The sequence below is a fragment of the Otolemur garnettii genome, unplaced genomic scaffold, assembly GCF_000181295.1.
Source record: "Otolemur garnettii isolate 467f Iridium unplaced genomic scaffold, OtoGar3 scaffold00023, whole genome shotgun sequence".
NCBI classification, from domain to species: domain Eukaryota; kingdom Metazoa; phylum Chordata; class Mammalia; order Primates; family Galagidae; genus Otolemur; species Otolemur garnettii.
In genome coordinates this window covers 21,766,994-21,781,732 of record NW_003852418.1, presented here as the reverse complement: position 1 = coordinate 21,781,732, position 14,739 = coordinate 21,766,994, and the positions used below count along the sequence as shown (strand labels likewise).

General features: G+C 43.9%; 1 protein-coding gene across 3 annotated transcripts; it reads left to right on the top strand.

Annotated features, from left to right (window-relative positions):
* Window positions 1-6: 6 nt before the first annotated feature.
* Window positions 7-14,739, top strand: TCFL5 (transcription factor like 5). Of its 3 annotated transcripts, XM_003787857.3 has the most exons (6): window positions 7-105; window positions 628-814; window positions 1,085-1,247; window positions 2,631-2,877; window positions 4,696-4,837; window positions 14,364-14,739. In XM_003787857.3, the coding sequence occupies exons 2-6, from the start codon at window positions 662-664 to the stop codon at window positions 14,484-14,486; spliced, it is 828 nt and encodes a 275-aa protein (XP_003787905.2). In that variant the 5' UTR covers window positions 7-105; window positions 628-661; the 3' UTR covers window positions 14,487-14,739. The 3 variants fall into 3 exon arrangements, with proteins under 3 accessions (XP_003787905.2, XP_023367810.1, XP_023367809.1); XM_023512042.1 differs by lacking the exon at window positions 7-105 and having other exon boundaries at window positions 522-814; window positions 2,634-2,877; XM_023512041.1 differs by lacking the exon at window positions 7-105 and having other exon boundaries at window positions 522-814.

The window sequence follows — 14,739 nt, the reverse complement described above, 5'->3', positions numbered from 1 at the left end:
GGCCGTGCGTGTCCGCCTGGAGGACCGCTTCAACAGCGTCGCGGCCGAGCCGCCGGCCGCCGCGCGCGGCCCGGAGCCCCCCGAGCCGGGCGTGGCGCTCAACAAGTGCGTGCGGACGGACGCGAAGGGCCCATGGGCCGGGGGAGGCGTGGCGGACGGTAGGGTCGGAGCCGGCACCCTGCAGGGCTGGGCGGAGTTGAGGGAACCCCAGTCGGGAAGTCACCACCTCGAGGTTCCAAGAGCCCTACTGGGTCTAGGGACTGAGTGGAAAGTTGTGTCCTGTGCGAGTACGGCCTCCAAGTACTGAACACACATGCCCACGCGGCGCCTTTTGTAGTGAGAGCCCTCTGTCTGGGTCTGTGCACAAAAGAGTGAGGAAAGTTGAGACCATTGTCTCCAAATTATCCTCTTGAATGTTCCATAGGGTGTGAGGTGACACTGCCTCCTCCCCACGCGGAAGAGAGGAGCGATGGCCTTTTCCGCACTACCCTGGGTGATAGTTGTAGAGGGATTTCCGTGATGAGCGGTGTGTATTGTAAAGTTGAGCCACTGCCCAACGAATCTAACCATGGACAGCATCTCAGGCATCATTCCTCACGGTGTGTGGGTTTTCTTTTGTCTTGGCAGTTTGGTAACCCTTATTCGACATCCATCTGAGTTGATGAATGTTCCTCTTCATCAGCAACAAAACAAATGTACAACATTAGTGAAAAATAAAACAGCTGCTGCGACTACTGCTTTGCAGTTCACGTACCCACTGTTTACGACAAATGCTTGCTCTACTGGTGGAAATTCTAATCTTTCACAAACGCAGGTAGGGAAAATGATTTGTTCTTTAATATTAAATGGTTAAATTTTAACATAGTGCCTAGGGATTATTTTTTCTCTTTTAATAAGCTTAATCATCTTTTAAAATTTGAGTATTTGCCTGGTTTGGAACTATTTTAAAATTCTCAAGGCACCTAAAGTCTTCAAGTTGCATATTAATAGCTTTGATGTTACTTCTGTTAAGTGTATTTTATTTGTGTAGTAAAAAAATGAAACCACATATTGATAAAATTCATGTGGCTTCATTTTTTCCCAGAGTTCTGGTAACTCATGTTCTATACTTGAAGCTGCCAAGCACCAGGATATTGGATTGCCTAGAGCATTTTCTTTCTGTTATCAGCAAGAAATTGAATCTACTAAACAGACCTTAGGTAGTAGGAACAAAGCTTTGCCGGAGCAGGTTTGGATCAAAGTGGGAGGTAAGTGATGTGGGAGGCAGGAGGGTGGGGGCCCTTTCTCCTCCTGGAGGGAGAGGTGGTGTCTACACTTAAACCCCCCTTGGGAGTGAGTGTGTATCTCAGGTCCATCCCCCAGTCATCTCAATCTGAATGTTTTTCCAAATCTCAAATGTCATAATTAACCTCGATATGGAAATGTTGAGTTTGAGGGCTTTTCCTTAACAGTAAAATGATAGACATATACTTTTTCAGAAGTTACTGAGAGTACTTCATAGTTCTATATTCCATTCCTGAGGCAGAAGCCTGAAATCTGCTGAAAGCTTTGGAGAAGCAAATAGTTAATGGTTTGCTCTGCAGAGGGGCTGGGAGTGAAATAGGTGAGCGAGGAAGTTTTGGAAATAGACTGCTGAAGGCAAGTTTTTAACTTCAAAGTTAAGTCTAAATCCTCCCTGGAAAACAACTGCTTTTCAAGTTACCCCCCAAAACAGCTTAGCTTACACTCAGCTTTTCAAGAGCTGAAGATGGAGGGCTGGGGCACTGCTGCTTTCTCCTCTGTCAGTCATTAGGTTTCCTTTTCTTCCTAGGACGTGTTTGTTAGTATCTCTAAGGCATAGATGAGGATTAAAATAGTCCCCTTCAACTCAGGTTGAAGAATAAAATATCACCAAAGTATTGATTTTTGTCTCTCTATCCCCCTGAAAATATTATCATCATTCCAAAAATTTGCATTAAGCAGTTCTTCTTACTATAGAGAATTTGGCTTTGTCTGGCATGTGAGAGTGATGTCACCACATCTACTAAATATGATGTGTGCACATATAGTGTGGTGTCAGTTGTTGCCAACCGTATAGCACGAAAGCTACAGTGCTAGTTCTTACTCCTTTTGTGAGGAGAATCACTTCTAGGTGAGGGCATATTTAATCTTAAGCCACTTTAATTTTGTTCTCTGTTCTGAGCACTGCAGTTAAAATATTAGTTGTCATATTAGAATAATTGTACCTAAAGAAAATATTTTTTGAAGAAAATGTTGCCAGCTTTTTTGTGTGTTGTGAATTTCCCAGGAAGTGTACAACTTCTCTGTTTCTCTGTTCATAGATAACAACACTTGTAGACTAAAAAGGAGAACTTTCGATAAGGTTCTATTGATTGTACAACCCTTAGAAGGAATATTTTAATCTGATTATAGATGCATGTCCAGTTTGTGGGAGGGAACCAGGCTTGGAGTGTAGTGTTCACTGCTCACACTGAATAACTGGTTGTACAGATTTTTGCAGTTTAATGTTGTGCTTCTTACCTGATAACATTTAAATCTTGGATTGAAAATGCCAAAAACTATATTCAACATTAATTGGGATAAGTTAAGAGTAAAAAATTAAAATACTACTTTTTTCTTCTTTTGCAAAGAAGAAGCGCTATGTAAACAAGCAATAAATAAGAGGAATCGGAGTAGAATACGTCAGTTGGACACAAACGTAGAACGAAGAGCCCTTGGAGAGATTCAGAATGTGGGCGAAGGCTCCACAGCCGCACAGGGGGCTTGGCAGTCCTCGGAGTCCTCACAGTCGAACCTGGGGGAGCAGGCCCAGAGCGGGCCCCAGGGAGGAAGGTCACAGCGTAGGGAGAGGCATAACCGAATGGAGAGAGATAGAAGGTAATGCGTGTGATTGTTAGGCCGGCTTCTACACAGTTACCTCAGATAGGTGTGTTTGTTACAGATGAAACAATAGCCGTTTCTGTGTTTAAAGGGAGGAAAAAAAGGCAGGAGTACCATTGACTTTATTTTGCTGGGAGATCAGGGATTCCCATGACTGCCCCTGAGTCCAATGACTCACTAGGAGGATGTGCAGGACTCAGCATGGAGTCACAGTCATGTCGGTGCTATGGAGATAAACCATCCAGAGCAGAACCAGCATGGGCACATGGGGAGAAGCCAGGACACCAAACACAGGTGTCCTAGTGCCCTCCCTGAGGATCTCACAGGCTTGCTTGGATCCCAGCAGTGTATTTGGGCAACATGGGCGAGAGGTTGCCAACCAGGAAGCAGATGTTCAGTGTGAGCTGTTTTGTTCGTGTAGTTTAGATCCCAGAAGCTGCTCTTTTTGCTAGTCTCCCAAGGAAATCTGAATCCCACATGCCAGTCACAGGCCAGCCTGGTACGTGCTCAGGACATTCTGTTAGTTCCTATGCACCAGGTAACTTAATTTTCAAGTTTTGCTTGGTTCTTTTAAGAATGTTGGGAAGGAGGAGATTAAAACTTAAGTATATTGTTTGGAGATTTTATTTGTTCTACGTGGAATCACATGGCAGTTAAATTTTCACTATTACAGATGGATTTTTACATAATGTTTCCCTAATATATCATTAATTAGTTTAGTCATTTACCAAATACTGTGTACCAATATCTACTGTAGGCCCACGAAATAAAAAGCAGTGAGTGAGACAGATAACTTGCCTTTGAAGCTCCAGTGTTGAATGTTGAGCTAAGGCAGTTTCTTTCTTTTTAAAGGAATGTATTAAAGCTAGCTAGAAATCTTCCTTAGAATACATGTACACACATACTCTGTAACTGAAGGACTTCTCTAAAGTCAGCATGAATTATAAAGGCATTTTACCACTTTGACATTTATGTAATGAACATTTATTGAGTAGCTGCTATATTAAAAGCCTTATACCCTATGGTGACAGTTTAAAAGTTTGACTTCTAACTCTACTATATAGATTTGTGGTTAGATTAAATAAGCGACATGTGAATAGTATTTGGCTAAGTGCATAGAAGTCCAAGAAGGTCTAGTCATCTTTTCTTACATTGTAAAATCTCTGGTTAGAATTCTAAGCATTCAGGTGTGAAGATGAGTAATGAGGGCCGTAGTCACCCTGTGTCAATTCTGCATGTCCTACGTCAAAGTTAAAAAGTAGTCCAGTAGTAAGACTCAAGTTGTGATTTCAGTTACCTAAAAAGACCTGGTTCCAGGTATTAACAGAGTGGTGGTCTGTGATCCTTTCTGAGTCAGGGCCCCTCAGAGCTTGTGAAAGCTGTGCTTGAGTCACTGATACTGTGTCTAGCATGTGGGGGGCAGATAACAGTTTGTTAAGTGAACTGATCTGCGCACAAAAAGCACAGGCACAAAATGTTGCTTCCAGTTTCAAAGGGTTTGGGGCCATCCCTGCTTTAGAGGTTGGAAGCCTGTCTGGAGCAGTGAATGGGAAGCTCCAGGTACTATGTGTGTGGGGGATGCTGGGGCTGCCAAGGGCATCTGGGTGCTCAAATGACTCGAGGCAGTAATCCCTGCCCCAGATAGGAGGGCCCTGGCAGAGTGTTTGCTCCCTCACCCGTGAAGGCAGGCGCGTCCGAGGCACACAGTGACCCGGCTCTGAAGCCGTTCCTTCTGGTAATACAATGAAACTCTGCCTTTTACATGTTTGCCTGGCTTCAGCTTCTCTATATGATTACTTTGGGTTTTGCCTGTAGGCGCAGAATCCGCATTTGTTGTGATGAGTTGAATCTTTTAGTCCCATTCTGCAATGCCGAGACTGATAAGGCAACCACTCTGCAGTGGACCACAGCATTCCTGAAGTATATTCAGGAAAGACATGGAGATTCTCTTAAAAAGGTTAGTATTCAATTAGGCCAGGTAGCTTTTCAGAATTTTATAAATTTTACTTATCGATGTTCCTGTTTTTCCTTTTTTCCCTAAGGATAATCAAACTGTCCTTTGTTTACTAGAATCTCATGTCAAATACTAAGTCCAGTATGAATGGAGCTCTGCTCATAATGATATAACTTGTCACTTACTAAAGAAGGATTTATTTATTACACTGCAGATTACAAGTGACTGTGCAGTGTCCCTTGCTAAATAGCAAAGTGAGCACCTGCTCTTATAGTGCACTGTAATGGGGCCTGAAGGGCATGTAGGGTATGATTTTTGCCTTCAGAAAACCGTGAAAGGGATAAAAGCAAGAATTAAAAAACAAGAAAATAAATGTCCAATAATCTGGACCTCATACTCCTTCAGAAGGCAAATGAGACGCATCCCTGTGGGCTGGGTGGTTGCGGGCAGGGGCTTTGGTGCCTGTGTTTCCTGGTTCCTCAGGACAGCTGACTGCCACATCACAGGTGTGACTGGTGGTGCCCAGCTTTGTTCTGCCAGAGCTGGTGCTTGGCTTGAGTGACAGTTGGGTCAGCCCTTGGTGGTTCAGAAGAGGAGTATCAGTCATGGGAACGGTTCTGTATTGCCTCAGGACCTCAGATCCAGGTGCTGGCCTCAGAATTCGATGGTCAGGGCAAGTGGCTCTTGGTCCCTCCAGGAATGGTTATGCCTTTAGTGAAACAAACCTACAGGGTCCTGACTTTGCACCTTGTCCAAGCTGTGAGGAAATTACTGCTGGTGACTCCAGTGGGAGTCTGGCCAGAGAATGCACTGAGACTGGTCCAGGAGATGGGAAACCGCTTTAGAAAGGGCTCCTGTGTCTAGGTCGTGGTGGGTCCCAAGAGAGTCCCCTGACCCCCACCCCCACCGTGCCGGACGCCCTTCTCTCTTCAGAGTTTGTTGTCCTATCTGTGCCCCTTTTCTGTGTTCATGTGACACTGCTTGTGAGTTACATAATTTCATAAGTTCCTTATTCATTATACGGTTAATTTCATTTTAAAGCAAAATTATGTTAATTCTAGTTAGATCATTTTGGTTATTTATAGTTACTTTTTAACATTATTTAATAGAGATAGACTGTTGGTTTTAATAAAATAAAGCATTTATATTTTAAAAAGTGATTTAATGTTTGACTTTGTGTGCTTGTCAATAGTAAATTATTATTGATTAATTCATTCAAATACAAAGGCATTTATAATTTTTTTGTTTTGTTTAGCAGGCCCTGGCCAGGTTTGAACCTGCCAGCATTTATGACTTTTGAAGAAAACTTTTGTTAACTATACTGAAAGATTAATGAGATTAAAAACTTAGGAGTGTTATATTTTATGTATTTTCCTGGATATTTCTGGAATTTACATTGAATTTATGAATCGTTTCTGTGTCATATCATTAGAGTGCAAGATAGACTGAAGCCGAGTTGTTAGCAGTCCAGTGGGGGAGTTAGAATGCAGATAGCCTCAGCACTGTGCTCAGTTGTTTCCTTAGTGACTTTCCTCTTACTTGCGTGTATACTTTGGTTCTTAAACGTTCAATGAATGAGAGCTGAGACATTTCTCTAGTACACATTGTACTTAGTGGATCTTTTCTGGTGAAAGCAGCCACCTGCTGAAGGTGCTGGGGGTCTTGGACAAGACAGACATTGTTTGCCTAGAGGGAGACTGTCCATAAGAAAAGGAGAACGCAGGGCCTCCAGGTGGGAGACACTGTGCTGTGAGCCAGTGGCTTGCAGAGGGGATGCTTTGGATCTGGTGGTCTCCAGAGGCTGCTGAGCTGAAGCCCAAATGTCAACATTTGGGACCTGAGCTGGCATCACAGGCCCCAGGGCAGGACACTACCCCCACGTCTGAGGAGCATCCCTGCCTGCCAGCCAGCACTGGGGTCCAGGCTTCTTCTCAGGGAGCACTGGACTAGGAGGCAGAGGTCGGGTGGGCAGGAGGAAAGCGAAAGATCAGCACAGCTAGAGTGAGCAAAGGGATAGGCTTCTATGTTTGTGGTGGTGCCAGCCATGGGATGTGGTGGGAAAGAGATATTGGGGTGATGCAGGGCTTGGGTGGATTGGGCAGTTGGCTGAGAGGGGAGATGGAGGAGCTAGGTGGGCAGGATGGGCTCAGCCTTCTGGGAGGCACCGGGTAGTGGTGTTGAGAAGGTGGTGGACAGACGGGTTGGAGGAGGGGAGCCGGCTATCAGCAAGTCAGTGATTCACTGTCTCCTTTCTAATGCACCTGGTGAGTGCATGAGTACCTATGCAGCCGGCACTGACCTTGGCAGGTAACATCTACCATACTTTAGTGAACACATTTTCAAAGACACATGGGAACATTCGTCCCCAAATATTTCCCCACACGTTGTGCCCTATCATGCCTCACCACACTGAGTTCTCATGTCCCCTCATGCCCAATGTGTACTTAGATTTCCTAAGATGTTCTAAAAGTGACTTTTGTAGTAGATCTTTTTTATCCCAGTCTAGCACCCAGCCATGGGTTGTATGCTGCATTTGATTATGACTTTTGGGTTCTCAGCCAGGACAGTTTCACCTGCTCAAGTTATTTATTACAGCATTGATGTTTTAACAAGGTCAGATCAGTTGTCTACATGCTCTGCCTTCTGGGTTTGGATGACTAGTTACAGTAATTTTAAATTTGGGTGTGATTTCTAACTTAAAAAAGAGTTGCAAGAATAGTACAAAGAGCTCCTTGTGTACGTGCCCAGCTTTGCCCAGTTGCCATGTATTAGGATTTACCCCATTCTCCATCATCCCCACCTCGCTTTGTGCCGTTCAAGAAGCTGCAGGCCTCATGCCTCTTTGTGTCTTAAGTATTTAAATGTTCACTTTTGAACAATAAGTTCTCACACGTTATTTTACATCACCAGAACACAATGATCAAAATCAGAAAATTTAGCATTGATTGATGTAATGCTCTTGATTTCACTCAGATTTTGCCTGTTGTCCCAATAATATCCTCTGTGGCTTTGCTTCCCAGTTGGGATCCGGTTCAGGGTTGCTGGTGACTTATCCCAAGATGCTGGGCTCCATTTACGACCACAAACCTCAGCTGGGCTCCCTCCCTCCGTCCAAGTCACCAGCAGTCAACCAAGTTCTCCCCTCTTTCCGCCATTCCTCTTGTCACGGAGATTGAGTTTTCATGTTCTATCTGAAGTCAGGCTCTGTCTCTCCCCACTAGCTTCTCCTGCAGGGATGCTGTGATTTCTTCAGTATTCTCCTGTAAGAACCCTCTGAGCCCTGCTTATTGGTGACCACCCTTTTTTCCATTCTCCTTAGCCGCCAGGCCCCAGAGTGCTCTGTACTTGTCTCATTTTTCTGTCTGCTCTTGGACACACTCCCAGCTTGGTGATCTAGTCCCTGTGATCTCTCAGCGGCCGAGCACATCCCCTCTCTTCCACCCCAGTTTCCCCTGCCCCCCCCATGCCTCTGCCCCACCTCACTGGGTATATCTTTCTTTCTTCCCACATCTCAATAATGGGGTGCCTGTGGTCCTGGAGCTGAGTGAGGGAGCTGGAGAGACTCCCCGGTCGGCTGCAGCATCCATTGATCCATGTTTGAGCAGTTGCTTCCCAAAAGCCAGACCCCCATGGGGCAGGAACGCCAGCTCGTTGGCTCCCAGGATAGGGAAAATAGGTTGCCCAGCTTGGGCAAGGCACAGGATGGGAACCCCCTTCCTGCAGAGACCTGTGGCCAGGCCTCTTGTGCCATCTTTACCTATAGAGCTTCTGAGGGTCCCCAGTGCTGTCGCTGCACCCTCTGGTCAGCTGAGTCAACTGAGTTCATGTTCTGCTTTGCACCTCCAGAGATGTGATTCTCATGAACAGACCTTATGTCTTCTGTGCTCTCCCAGCACGGGGAGCATTTAATTGTACACTTGATAATCATATTCACGTCAAGAGACCCAGACCTGAGGACAAGTATTGTGCATCCAGCACACAGAATCCAACACTATGGCCTAGATCGGGTTGTCAAGTGCTGTGACTTACTGAGGAGCACCTGGCAGATGGGTGCTCTTGGGAAACAGGCACTTTGCTGCTGCTGCCTTCACGGGCCCCAGAAGCTGACTGTCTCTGAGGATGTTAGAGCCAGCATGGCAACTCAAGAATCTGGTCCAGAACCATGACCTCCCTCCCAGAGTGAGGAGGGGCTGTCGGCAGCCCCGTCTAATGTATGGGAAGGTAGAGAGGGTCACAGCTGCAGTGGATGCCATCCCCTCCACTGCCCGCTGTGAGTACAGCTTGAGTTAGGGATGGGGCCGTTGGCGTAATTGCTGCTCACTCAAGTGTCCTCCTGAGGGTAGGGCTGGGCAGTGGAGAACTATCCGAATCCTTGCTTTTTACAGGATTTTTACTCTTGAACCTACTGCTGAAGAACATCCTTCTGCTGCTGAGCGGGCAGGATGAACCAAAGTAGTGTTGTAAGGTTTTGAAAATAAAATGTCTTTAAAAAAAAAGTCGTCCTTTTCTCTTTGTCCTAATGAGCTCACACCTGGTTTCCCTGTGGCCGTCCTGGGCTCCTTCATAAGCTGTCATGTTCTCTTAGCCAGGCGACGGGCTGTGCTCTGTGTCCTCCTGAGATCAGTGAGGGGCTTGTTGATTTCTCTGTTGGGTTTTTGCAGGGGGCTTGGTGGTGGTTTTATATTGTAATTTGCTTTTATCTTTATTATTTTAATTTTTTATTTCAGACTAATTTGAGGGTCCGAAGAATTCGGTTATAATGTTTGCATGTTTTTATTTTGAAGCCTTATTTCTATTTCCCTCTTTCAAGTTTTATTTTTTCTATGTCTTGAAAATTTACTTCATTTATTTTCAGTCTTTTAAATTTTCTAATCAATGTGCTTAATGTAAATTTGTCTGAGTGCTTTTTTTTTTTCTTTATTTTGAGACAGAGTCTCATGCTGTTGCCTTGGGTAGAGTGCTATAGTACCGTATCTCACAACTTTTGGGCTCAAACTGTCCTCTTGCCTCAGTTTTTCTATTGTTTTAGTAGAGAGGGGGTGTCGTTTTTTGCTCAGGATGGTCTTGAACTCGTGAGCTCAAGCAATCCTCCCACCTCGGCCTCCTAGAATGCTAGGATTATAGGTGTGAGCCACTACCTGGCCACAGTGCCTTTTTTTTTTTTTAAGGCAAAGTCAGTCACCCAGGCTGGTGTGCAGTGGTTTCATCACAGTTCACGACAGCCTTGAACTCCTGGGTTTAAGTGATATTCCTACCTCAGCCTCCAAAGTAGCTGGGACTACAGGCGCCCTACTGTACCAAGCTAATTTTTATATTTTCTGTAGAGATGGAGTCTCTCTCTATTGCCCAGTCAGGTCCCGAACACCTGAGCTTAGTTTTTAAGTTTGTTGAGGCCTTCTTCTGTTGTGATAGTAAGGCCCATCTGTTGCCTATGGTGAATGTATCTTGTTCTGTAAGCCTGTCTTTCTCTTCCTCAGTAAACTTCCACGCATGTAGAGACAGAGTCTTAGTTTGTCGCCCTCGGTAGAGTGCTGTGGTATCAGAGCTCATAGCAACCTCCAGCTCTTGGGCTTAGGGGATTCTCTTGCTTCAGCCTCCCGAGTAGCTGGGACCACAGGTGCCCGCCACAATACCCAGCTTTTTTTTTGTTGTTGTTGCATTTTGGCTGGGGCCGGGTTTGAACCCGCCACCCTTGGTATACAGGGCCGGCGCCCTACTCACTGAGCCACAGGTGCCACCCCCAAAAGTTGAGACTTTTATTGTGACCGCTTATGTGGTCATTTAAAAACAATCCATGATTATTAGAGCAATCAGTCTCCACTTGGAAAGTTCTAGATGTTTACTCAGTGAGATTTGAATGGTGATTCAAACCCTTCCTGTCCTTGTGCCTGTGAGATCGGCTGTCTCTGAGACACATGGAGATGTCTCCCATTATGATTAGATTTGCCAAGTCCCCTTAGAGTTCTCTCAGCATTTGCTTTACATATTTTAAAGCTTTGTTAAGTATTTATAAACTCCCTCCTGTTCTGAATTCTTCAGGCCTGGTTTGTTTTATCAATTTGCAGAATTCCTCTTTGGCTTTTTTAACCCTTTGACTTTAATTCTTTTTCTTATACACACTGTGCCAGCTTTCTTCCTTTTAAAACTTCCTGCTATGTTTTCCTGACAAAACATAACAGGACCTTTGTAAGGTGACTACACAAGGGACCCTAACAAACTGGTCAGCAAATGGAGGCAGTCAACATATGAAACTAGGTCTAGGGCACCCGTACATGTGGTGCATGTTCAGGCTGTGAAAATTAGGTCAACTTAAGGAGGTGGTCAAGTATAGAGGTTCTACTGTAACTAAAACTATTTCTCTTTTCTGCTAAGAAATATATAGGGATTTTTTTGACACAGTCTTACTCTTTGCCCTGGGTAGAGTGTTGTGGCATCGTAGCTCACAGCAACCTCAAACTCTTGGGCTCAAGTGATACTCTTGCCTCAGCCTCCCGAGTAGCTGGGACTACAGTTGCCTGGTGCATCACCTGTCTAGTTTTTCTAGTTTTAGTAGAGATGGAGTCTTACTCTTCTTCAGGCTGGTCTCAAACTCCTGAGCTCAGGTGATCCACCATGCCCGGCTTTTTGTTTGATTTTTGACATGGAGTCTCACTCTGTCGCTGAGGCTAGAGTACAGTGGCATCATCATAGCTCACTGAAACCTTGAACTCATAGGCTCATGTGATCCTCCTGCCTCAGCCTCCTTAGTAGCTGTGACTACAGGCACCTGCCACTACATCTGGCTAATTTTTTTACTTTTGGTAGAGATGAGGCCTTGATACGTGCCCCAGGCTGGTCTTAAATCTCCTGGCCTCAAGAGATCCTCCTGTCTAGGATAGCAGGCATGAACCCCTGTATCCAGCTAAGAGATAAAGTTTTTGTTACTGGTATTCTCATATTTATAAGTCTAATGTGAGAATTGCCTTTAGTTAGATGTCATCTTGAGATGCAGTGACAGGTTGTAAAAATTGCGTTAAAACAACTATTTCATTTATGTATGTTGAAAATAGATGCTAATTGAGAGCTGTCACAATAACTTACCTTGACCTTGGTGAACTTGAGGACTAACAAGGTCTGCTTGTCCCTTTCGAAGTTGCCAGTTCCCAGGAGACTGGCTCTGGGACCTGCAGGAGTCTAGATAGAGCCACAGCCTAACCCTACTTCTGCCCCTTACTCAGAATAAGGATGGATGCTTGGGACTAGCTTCCTCACTGTGTGAAAATAGTTTAGGAAATTTCTCAAAATACTTTCTTATGTCTGGGAATGATTATTTTATTTCTGAGTTTCACTTTTTTACTCTACAAGGTAAATCTACCTTGACAGATATAAGCAAATGTTTTATATTTGTGCTTTAGGTCCTAATAGGAAATTTTTCAAAATATGGTTCATCTTAAATTGCATCTTAAAACCTTTTAAATTTAGGAAGAAAATTACAGTCTGTCTATATGCAGCTCTAGCTTCTGAGTATAGCTAATAGTTGGAAATGGCAAATTGGTTTGGTTGGAATGTCACTTAAAATGTGGGCAGGTGTAAAGTTACAGCCACCCCAGAGCACTCAAAAGCTAAGTCAGTGGCTGCAGAGAGCTTGTACTTCCCCTGGGGTTGAATTAAATATAAATTTGCTCAAACTCAGCAACAAAAAAACAACACAATTTAAAAATGGGAAAAGGACTTGAATAGTCTTTTCTCTAGAAAAGATACACACATGACCAGTAAGTGCATGAAAAGATGCACTGGCATCAGTCATTAGGGAAATAAAAATTAAAACCAGAAGGAGATGCCATTTCACACCCATTAGGATAACCATTATTAAAGAAAAAAAAAACGTTGGCAAGCACCTGGAGAAGCTGGAATCCTTGTGTGTGGCTGGTGGGGATGGACAATGGTGCAGCCCTGTGGGAGACGGTGTGTGGTGCCTCAAAATGTTAATCACCATAATCCAGCAATTCCACTTCTGGGTATAAACCCAAAAGAATCAAAACCAGGACCTGGTTGACACCTGTACATCATTATTCACAGCTACATTATTCACAGTGACTGAAAGGCAGAGACAACCTGAGAGTCCATTGACAGATGAATGGACAAAACAAAATACGTTGTAAACACAATAGAATTTATTCAGCCACAAAAAGGAAAGAAATTCTGACACTCTACAGTATGGATGACCTTTGAGGACACAGTGCAAAGTAAAATGAGTCAGTCACAAAAGACAAACTTATGTGATTCCTCTATCTGAGGCACCTGGAGGACTCAGATCCACAGGGACACAGTAGATGAGGGGGTGGGCGGCGGATGAGAACTTGGTGCGTAATGGGGATAGAGATAGAATGTGTTGGAAAAAGTGATGACGGCTGCACAATGGGAATGGACTGCAGTAAAATGTACACTGACAGATGCTTCACATGGCAAATTTTGTTATACCTGCATATATTTTACCACAATAAAAATCTATAAACTGAGATTTAATTGTGTAGAAAACCTATGGAAATATCCAAACAAGCACAAAAAATGGGAGGGAACGGATTAATGAATTCCTGTGTTTCCATAACTTGGTTTCAGGCATAGTTTTGTTTCACCTACACTCCCACACACACTGAATTATTTTAAAGCAATGCCAAACACCTCATTTCATAAATGTTTCTCTAAAAGAAAAGGGCTATAAAAAAACATAACTACAGTATTATTGTTGTTACCATTCTTTCATATCCAAACTTGTCCTGAGAACTCTCATTGGCTTAAAAATGTCTTTTTTTTACAGTTGACTTATTTGAATCAGAGTTCAAGCACTGCATTTGGTTGGTAGCTTTTAAATATCTTACTAATCTGTAATCGTTCCCCTTTTTCCCTCACTTTATTTATTGAAAATGGGATTATTCATCAGACTTTTCTACCTTCTGTATTTTGCATATCCTGTTTCCTGTAAACAGGTGACCTAGAGGCTTAATGAGATCTGGCCACCCCTGCATCCTTCTCAGAGTCTCTTCTTTCCCTTGTAATTGAGGCTTTTTGAAAACCAGGAGAGAGAGGAGTAATGGCAAAGGCCCCACTGGTGCTGCCAGGCAGCCCCGTCTCCCCAAGCTGTGGGCACAGCCAGGTTCGCAGGAGACAGGGGAGGGAGTCGCTGCAGGATGGTGTAGGCGACACTGACCTGCACACTTAATGATGGTTCAAATGTAAACTCCTAATATGTATAGTTTACCACACTAAAAAAACCTATAGCTCCTTCTGCAGTGTGGCCAGCCATTTTGAGGATTTATTGAAAAAACTAAATAAAAATACATGTATGGTATTTGTGTTATTTAAGAAAAATGTTGAAATCCTTATGTTTATTATGTATCCTCCCTTACAAGGTATGACGTGAGCTTGTGAATGACCCTTTAAAACCATATACTTTGAAGCAGTTGATCTAGCTCTTGATTTCACTCTTTGATTTTTACCATAATTTTCATGTCTGTGAATCAGGACATTAATGATCACTTCTTGACCTTAGGAATTTGAGAGTGTATTTTGCGGTAAAACTGGCAGAAGGCTAAAGCTGACCAGACCAGACTCCTTGGTGACCTGCCCTACACAGGGGAGTCTACAGAGTAGCCCCGCGATGGAGATCAAGTGATCGGACTGAACTGCAATCCCTCGAAATCTAAACCTGTTCTCTGCAATCCTGGAACTCCGCTCTGATAGTCTGACTCGAGAGGGACACACCTCAAGTTGATGGGACTCCAGTAAGGACTTTGAGAGCACATTTTGTAAAAATATTTATCTAGAACAAAATATTTATCCACTAATGTCCTCTTAGACCATTTGGGGATAACGACATCTTGATAATTAGTAATTTTTCAATTATCTGTCTGATTCCATCATGTTTT